At 45.7% G+C, this 9342-nt stretch overlaps 1 protein-coding gene across 1 annotated transcript; it reads right to left on the reverse strand.

Moving 5' to 3' along the window:
- Nucleotides 1–4652: 4652 nt before the first annotated feature.
- HMGN2 (high mobility group nucleosomal binding domain 2) lies at nucleotides 4653–8596 on the reverse strand. The gene is made up of 6 exons (XM_067311512.1): nucleotides 8301–8596; nucleotides 7286–7330; nucleotides 6897–6926; nucleotides 6529–6579; nucleotides 6035–6130; nucleotides 4653–5563 (listed from the first exon to the last, which is right to left on the reverse strand). Exons 1-6 carry the CDS (start codon nucleotides 8313–8315, stop codon nucleotides 5528–5530), a joined length of 273 nt encoding a protein of 90 aa, XP_067167613.1. The 5' UTR covers nucleotides 8316–8596; the 3' UTR covers nucleotides 4653–5527.
- Nucleotides 8597–9342: the final 746 nt, after the last annotated feature.

A 9342-nucleotide genomic window follows, 5' to 3' on the forward strand; every position in this document is an offset into this window, starting at 1 on the left:
TTACTGAAGCTCTTTACTAGTCCGTACCTAATCCTCATTAGCCTCAATCAAACTTTACTCAGAATTAGATCCCCCTTTGTCATCTCCTTCCTATTCCTTGCAATTGAGAGCAGGCATATATTATAAATTGTCTGCTTAACGATAGCTCCATTTTATCTTTACCAATTGCTGGATAAGGACCTGTTCTTCACAAATTACGGTCAGCAATATTCATCCCTGGATATGGTATTACCATGTCTGGGATGATTTAGGGACAATGAAATGTGTGTGCTATGGAGCTAGGTGATTTTTCCAACACAAATGATCCTGCAACTCTATATCCACTGTGTGCACACACTGAAATTTAGTCTCTTTTCCTTCCTTGCTCCTTTTCCTACCCACCCGAGTCAGGGCTTGGCTGAGGGGAGTATACCATCACTTTTTACACATATAATTGAGCTCTACGAAGGCAAGATGAAACTGCTGCAAGAGTAAATTATCCTGAAACACAGAATTGTTAATCCAAGGACAGTACATTGGGAAGAGAGGGGTCATGGGTCTGTTGTGCAGGGAAGACTCCCTAAGAACGATGTGGCTCAGTGGTTCCCACATTTTTTTTGGCCTACTATCCACTTTCACTTGAAAGGGGAAACACAGTTGTGGTAAAGGTGGTCCTGTAAGAATATGGTAAGCGACTACTGGCCTGCAAATGTAGCTCACATTAAGTTTTAGTCTCCGAGTTTTAACCATCACTTAGTACACTGCTTTTGGGATTTCAGAGATTTTGCTCTATCATTTCTCAGTAATTTAAATGCTCTTATGACCCCAGCAAAAATCCAGGTATTAGGAAAACAAAAAATCATCCACAGGCTCTACTGGAAGCATGCCAAAAGTTTCCACACCATTAAGAACACCATTTTTGCGACCTTACCTGTGAAATTAGACACGAAAGTGGTTTTAGATTCAAAATGTGAAATCAGTTGGGACAAAAACAGTATCAAACAAATGATAAAGGGATTTTGGGTCTATTTCCAGACACTTTGGTTTGAAATAACCTGAGAAACAATTTACTGTCATGGCCACTAATTTTACATGGATTTAAACCATACTGGTACACAACTACTACTTCAAGGCTTGGTGAGGAACACTGAACCTACTCGTTTGCCCTTCTGTTGTCAATGACGACTTCCTGGATCCTGGATGCGGTTGCTTCCTTTGCAGAGAAGCAGCTGCAGAAACAAGTAGCATATTGCATCAAATTTCTGTTTTATCGCACATCACTTGTGCAAATCAAGTTCTTCTGCAAGAGGACTGTCAAAACGAAGGTGGGAAGAGTATGGAAAGCATCAGCAAAGCAAGAAAAGTTATCATGTAAATTGACTGTGAATGCATAAAGCCTGGGTAATTTGCAGAAGCACAAAAGGCTTTCATTTCTTATGTTAAAGACAGGATGCATCCAATGTACCCAGCACTACCCTGCCTAACAATCTAGCACAGATTTCAGGATATAGTATCTAAAATGAAGTGATGTGGCTGTTTAGTATGTGATCAGGTTCATGAATTAGTTAAAAAAAATTAAAAAGTAATTATTGTTGGTCCCCAAGATACTGGCACTGAGAAGTCCTGAAGCATAGTGGACAAGCAACAGAGAAAGGCCATCTTCTTCCATAGAGACAAATTGCTGGAAAAGGTACTTAAGCAAAACTCAACAATGCAACTGAGCTTGGACAGAACCATTTATCGCTACACCTAGTACTTACTCTTTTTACCTGAAGTTAGTGCAATCCATGGTCTTTCCCTATCATCTGCTGCATATGAGGAAAGTTAATTTAATGCTCAGCTCCTCAGTGTGATTCAAAACAGGGTGTTCTCTGTCCTTAATTTTGAAAAAAAAATGCAAAAAAATGCACATTACTGCGTAGTACTGTAGTATTATATTGCTGGAACATTGCAAGGTGCTGCCCTTAAATTATAAATCATTGTGTATTTTTTCATATATTAGCTTTGTTTCCTTGAAATGGTGGTGGTCTCCAATCTAGTAATTTGTAATCTTAAAACTCATAGGACAAAACACAATGCAAAGATAACCTGATAGGCCAACTTTCTTAATGCATCTGATTGTGTATCATCTGGAAATGTGATTTATGCTAAGACAATTCTCCACGTAAAATGATTATGATTTAACAAAAAAATTATTCTTAGCTTAAGGCATTCTGGCAGCCAGAGATGCAGATTTGTGGCTACTCTAACCACTAAACATGCATGGATTGCAGCACAGGGTTGGCCGATCTTTATGGTTTAATTTACAGAACTAATTAGTTGGATTTACTGTCTTTAGCACACTTTACCCACTATCTGCCTAAGGAGAAATAGATGAGCCCTGCATGTCACATCACGTCCAGTGGGGAAAAAAATAACTCTAGTATCAGGGCATGTCCACGGGGATACACTTTAGAACTATCAAGGTGTTTAAATCTTGCAGTACTTAATATATGCATTGCCGTATGTAGAAAAGAGACGGGCAGACACCCCCTGTAGCCAAGCTGCAGATCATCAAGGAGATTTAAAACTCCTCTAGCAAGTTTTAGATATATGGAGGAGGGGGAACGTTCTCATCAGCAAGTAGATTTCAGCCCAGAATAAAGGAAAATATAAGGTAAGAGTTTTGCAGCAGAAATTAAAGCATCAAGTACTTTCCAAAATATATCATGCTATGAACACCAAGTCACATGTGTGACACAGACATTAAAGTAGATTTTTCAGAGCATCTGTGAAATAATGACACCTTAAAGTTCAATTGCTAGCAGTTAGATAACGTGGCTGAATTACCACAAGTAAACTTACATGGTAGTTATCACATGGAAAAAAGAATCACTTTCCTGTTTGGCTGGAGAAAGTGTTCTGCATTGTAATGAACAATGTAGCAGCACACAATTCACGCAATTAAAACTTTTAGGTATTGAAAAGATAAAGTAATAGTTAAGCAGTAAGTTAACAGAAAGAAAACCTGTAATTATACTTTATTAGCCATAGCTTATTAAACAAATAGGGGATGAAAAGACCTTCCAACCATCATATTAGTTCCGAGAACAGCTTAGCACTGTAGTTGCTATCCAGGCGCAACCCCATCAAAACCCAGTTCATTTGGAACTACTCATTCTTAGTAGAGGCCCAGACAACACAAGGTTCTATTAAGGCAGCTAGGATATTTCAAGACTTCAATCTTGTATTAAAATCCCAATTTCAGAGTCGTGGAAGCGTTTATAGCACCATCACTGTGGTGACCAAGTCTGAGACCATTCCACAGCCTCGAGGCTCATCTCATTCTGGCACTTGAAAATTCAGACTCACTGGGAAATCCAGAGAGCTTCAAACCTGCCATCAGTCCTTTCCCTTGGGTCACTAACTGCTCATCCTCTCTAGAGCAATCAGAGCCTCTTCTGGAGGACAACAGAGAACAGATCAGACCCATCAAGGTAGCATGCCTATCTTGTAAATCCTTTACCTGCTTTCTGCTTTCCCCCCCCGCAACACTTCATCGCCCACACACTGATGCTCCAGGGCTTCTCTCAAGCGACACCTCCTGGAGAACACCCTGGAAGGTTAACCATCTCTTCTCCCTGCTCCCATTTCTGGGGAGCTGCAGCCTTTGAGTAGCTGCATCCTACTGCTTGGTCACCAAAACACAGCTTGGGGAATTAGTCTGTATTTGCATTGCCCTTTTCCAAACTGCTGCTTCTGCATAGGGGTATATGCAGGTTTATCACACCTCATCATTTTTCTATGTTTGCTGGGGCAAATATAACACTTACCAACTACGATAATGCAAGACTGAAAACCAGTTTATGTTACATTTTCATCTGGTGTATATTGTACTTTTACTAGATACAGAGTACTTCTTGGTGCGAAACATTTCCCTGTCAGTACCCACTGGATTCTCCCCAAAAGCAGCACAGGTTAGAACAAGTCACTGAACTTATTCAAGAACAGACACTGAAGTCCCAGGAAATGCCAAGTAGAGATGGAAAAAATACTCCATCTGAAAAAGTTAGCTGAAGGAGACATTTATACATTACTGTTTCTGGTCTGACACCTTACTATAGTCAGAAGTAGCAACCACAAGAAATGGTGCATTTTTACTCAACAAATCTTGTTTCTTGCTTAGTCACTACCACAGCAAAGTCTGCATTTGATCGGTAGAAGCAACAACATTCAAACTTAAGTGCAGAAGTCCAACACACAATCAGTTTTATGGAGCTATTATTGGCTTCACTACAAAGAAAAGCTTAACAAAATTTATTTTTCTCTGCAGCAACTGGTAAATTGCTGTATTTCCCTCCTTTTTGTACAGTACCAGTTCTTAGACAATGAAGATAAATTATCTCTGTAGATTCACTTACATGCTGCATTTTGGGCCTCCTAGTAGGTCAAGAGTTTTGAAACATCCTACAGAAAAGTTACCTTATCTAACTTTGAAGCAAGGAGATCTTGGTTTCCACTTGTGAATGAAGATTATCCTAAGCATCTGAATTAAGGTGCTTAAAACAAGCTCTTGACCATTAGTGAAACACTGCCTAAATATAAATGCATGCATGTACACAGCAACTATATTCTTCTAGCATATACCACATTAGAGAAGAAATAAAGGCAAGAGAAATTAGAAAGGCATTAAGAACAGTCCAAGCCAAACCGTATCCAGCTTTATTAAAGGTACTTTTCATAAACAATCATGGTAATTTAGGCAGGACATGGGCTACAATCTGCAACATTTTACAACAACTGTCAAACTCCCCTCCCTTCATGGACTACCAAAACGTAAAAGTTGCTATAAAACTGAAGAATCTTCATTTCATACTTGTAGAGGGAACAGTTTAGAGTGAGGGTGGACACTTTCACATTTAGTATGTTGTTTAACAACTTTTCACAAACCTACCCTGACTTTTAGAGGAAAAATTAAAATTGCAGGTTTCTTAATCTGAAGATCCACAATATAAAAGAGAAAATGCAGCTCCTTTTAGAGCCATTATATCCCAAATTGAACACGAGAAGTCCGGATCACCTGACAATGCATTTAGAGTGGTTAAGTCCCAAAATGCCATTTTTGCCATGTTTCGGAGTGATAAGCTCTAGGCAAATAATGAGGACATGAAAGAAAATACAGAGAACATTACAAACTGTTGGTTTTGAAGTTGGCAACAGGCATCTTGGGAGCTTCAACGTTCACTCTGATGCACTTCACAAAACTTGACAGACGTGCAGCATGAAGGAATCCTTCCTCCTCTATTCAGGAAGAGCCCTTCTTCCAAAAAATTGGGGGAGGGGGGAAAACTTTTGTTTTTTTAAAATTCAGGTTCCGAGAGATAGACTTAACTGACATTTGTCCCCACTGCCCCCCCCCAAAAACACAACAACGAAGCGGTCTGTGTGCTAACAACATAGCTTAAAAAAAAGTAAAACAAAATTCTGCATTGTTATAAAACTTGATAAAAAATAGTATTTCAAACTGTACAGTCACCAGAAGTACACAGTTATCAAAAATTCACACATTTTACTTGGCATCACCAGCACCTTCAGCTTTCTGTGCCTAAAAGAAAAAGGGGAACCAGTCAATATACACTACATACTTGCACCAAACAACTGAAAATTCCTTTTCCTGATTAACAATCTTCCCAACAAAAAAAACTCTTATCTGAGCTGTATCACCATAATTTTTAACAAAATGAAATCTAGGATTAGAAGCATCTTAAAAGCAAACTTGAAGTTGCTTTATGTGTTAACTTTACTCATTTTTAGAACAAGGCGTAACAGTAATTTTTCATATAGTAACTTCATTTCAACTGGCAAACAGACAATTTTTATTTTAACTCTTTACCAACCAATACAAACAGTACTTTCTAAAAAGAATCTGCAAGCATGTTACTAATGTCATAAGCAACAGATCTAAATAATTGAGCAATAATTTCACTTCATTAGCACAGGCCTAGACCTGCCAATACTTGACATGGAAAAAAATAATTCAGTGATGTAACACAAGCTGCTAGAAACACTATTATACCTGGTCTGTTTTGGCATCTCCGTTTTCTGCAGGGTTGTTTCCCTCCTTGCCAGCATCAGTTTTCCCCTTTTTTCCCTTAGGCAACTTCTCGCTCTTCTGCCAAATAGAAGATGACATACACCATGAGAACTACCGATTCCCACTCATTAAGCCACAAGAATCCACAAACTAAGATGACCAAACCAATACTGGATGTTGGCCTAAAAAGAACGCAGCAACACACAAGTACTTATATGTTTAAGAGAGACACAGATTCGCAATTTTTGTAAAGCTTCTTCATATATTTGGTTAGTCTTAGATACTTTTATGCAAGTTTTGTAAAATATAAAAGTTTTCAGTCCAACTTTATGGAAGCAATGATGCAAGTAAATTCTCAAATGATTACCACCACTGATAAATACACTGATATTCAAAGTTTTATGAATTACTACTACACAAACCTATATTTCATAACCTATCTACCTTTCAGTAATAGGATTAACACAGCAACTTACTTTTGGAGCTGCCTTTTTAGGTTTAGGCTCTGGCTTTGGAGGGGCAGGTTTCTATAAGAAAAAAATCCTCTTATTATACAAGCAGTTTAAAACTTTTTTTTTTAAACAAAAAACATTCAAACCACGTAGTTTAGTTTTAGGAAAGCAAATCAAAGCAATATTTGAAATCGAAACACTTGACTTGACAATTATTCTACCACTCCCATAACACTACACAATGGGGCAGTTTGTTAAGCTAACAACATTCATTCAACTGAACAATGCATCCCTCCAGAATACCTACAGTTCTCACACAGATACAGTATTTAATATTTAAGCCTAATACTATTAAACGTTGTGCCATCTCTCCTCAACAACAGAATACTCACAGCAGATAACCTCGCCGATCTCCGTTGTGGCTATTTAAAAAGAAAAAATTAAAATTAATGTGACAGAATGAAAACTATCAAAGACTCTGAAATAAGTCTATTTCAATGGAGTACAATCCCAGAACAGGAGCTTAAGTTTTTACTTCTCTTTTTCCTATTATCATGAAACAAGAAAATATCCTGTTTAAGTCACTACAAATAATATGTAACAGCACTTAAGTAGATTTTTCACGGTTAAGATGAAAAGACACGCAGTTAATACTTCAAAAGGACAGCATCAATTGAAAACAATTCCCCCCACTCCAGCTATTTATTTCAGTGAAGTTAAACCTAGTCTCTCAATGCAAACACCTTATGTTTTAACTTTCTCAAAATATTTAACTTCTTACCTCATCCTTAACTTTGGCCTTATCGCCCTTGGTATCTCCTTCAGCCTAGAAACATGAAACGCAAGTTGCACCAACAAGTTACGAGGAGGAACGCTCAGCCCCCATACCCGCAGCAGCACGGTTATTTTTAACCCCAATACCTGTGAAGTAAACGTTTTCGGCGGGTTCCCGGAGGGCGCTAGGCCCTAACGGCGCCTCAGGTCTCCGGGGCTCCACCCCCACCTGCCAGTTTGGACCGCGAGGCCGGGCGCTCCGGCGCGGACAGGGATTCGGGGAGGGGCCGGAGGCATCAGCGGCGCCAGGGCTTTTGGCGCGGGTCACGGCCCCTGCGCGGCGGGATCCCGAGGCAAATCTTCGGCCCGCACCGCACCGACGCGCCCCACAGCGGAGCGGGAGCGGAGACGAGAGGCCCCCCTCCCCCGAGGGAGGGAGGGAGAGAGGGGGGGGGGCGAAGCTGCCCCTTCAGGGAGGCCCCGCTCCCGCCCACGGCTGCCCCCATGGGGCGGCGGTTTTGGCGGCAAAGCAGCCCGGGCTCCAGGAGCGCGGCCGCTTCCCGCCCTTTCCCGCGCGTTGGAGGAAAGGGGCGAGCCCCACCGGCGCTCCCCTCCCCCCCTCGCGCCGACCTCCCGCCAAAACCAGCCGGATCGCACCGGCTCCGCTCCGCGCGCCCCTCCCCTCCCCGTTAACCCCCTGGGCCCCGCGCCGCGGGGAGCCGGGGCCCGCGGCCGTCGGCCCCAGCGCGCGCGCGGCCGGTAACGGTCCCCGCGGCGGCCCGCGCCGCCCCGCCCCCACCCCCGCGCCCGTTGGGGCCTCCGCTCGCGCGCCACCTCGCAACCGTTACCGCCCCGAAGGGGGGGGGGGAAAGGAGGGGGATGAGGCGCCTAGTCCCGCCCCCCCTTCCACAGGCGCGGGCGGCTGGGGGGGGGCGGCGGGAATGTAGGCCCTCAAGGCGGAGAGGGGCGCCGGGGCGAGGTGGGTGGGGGGCCCCGCTCCCCCACCCGGCGGTGCCACGTACCTTTCTCTTCGGCATGTCTCCGGGCGGCGTGTGTTGTGCGTGTGTGAGAGAAGAGCTCGGCTGGGCGGCGTGAGAGGGGGCGGAGGGAGAAGGCGGAGGAAAGGGGGGTGGGGGAGTCAAGCTCGCTAGGTCCGGGGCGGCGGCGAGAAGAGGGGGAGGGGGCGAGGGGGGGGGGAAGAAAGGAGGAAAAATGAATGTCCCTGTGGCGCTCGCTGGCTGGCCGGCGCGGGGGCAGCGTGGCGGGGCTGGCTCCCGGCTCGCTAGGCTGGCTCCCGACCCCACTAATTTGAATCGGGTGTTTATAAAGTTTTATATAGAGCCGGACGCGGCCCAACCGGTTCCAGCCGGATCCCCACCGCCCCGCCCGCCCATTGGCCCGCGCGGGTCACGTGGGGTGGGGCCAAGCCAGGCAGCGCGGAGAGGGAGGGAGGGTGGGGGGGAAGAGCAAGCCGAGGAGGCGGCGCGCGCGCGCAACTGGGCCTCGCGCCCCCTCCCTCCCCCCCCCACCCCTTTCCCGCGCGCGCCGCCCCGCAGAGGAGCGGCGCGCGCGCGCGGGCCGGCTCGGCGGGGGCGGGAAAGATCCGTGAGGGGAACGGGCGGGAGGGAGGCGAAAGGCCATGGCGGCCCGCGGAGGGGGGGGGGGGGGGAAGCGGGGCCGCGCTGCTGCCTCCGCGCGGGGCCGCCCCCCCCCCCGCCGGGGCTCCACAAAATGCCGGCGCGGGGGCGGCGGCGCGGCGCGCAGGTGAGCGGAGCTGTTCTTTCAGCACCAGGCGCACCTCGGGCCGCCGCGCCCCCCCGCCGCCCCGGGGCCGGCCGGCCTGCAGGCCTCGCCCCGTCCAAACGGCTTCGTCCCCGTCGGGGGGGGGGGGGGGGGGAATCGCATCCACAGGGAGGCAAGGGAGAGGATGGGGTAGGGCTTGAGAACCAAACCTGAGCCGGGTCGAAAGGCAAGAAAGTTTACGCCAAAGCGATCCCCCCAGGTGAGATCTCGCTGCGTGCGCTACTTACGCTAGAGCGGCTTGCAAAGTTAGTCTCTTGCCAA

This window comes from Apteryx mantelli, chromosome 27 (genome assembly GCF_036417845.1).
Source record: "Apteryx mantelli isolate bAptMan1 chromosome 27, bAptMan1.hap1, whole genome shotgun sequence".
In the NCBI taxonomy this organism is placed as follows: domain Eukaryota; kingdom Metazoa; phylum Chordata; class Aves; order Apterygiformes; family Apterygidae; genus Apteryx; species Apteryx mantelli.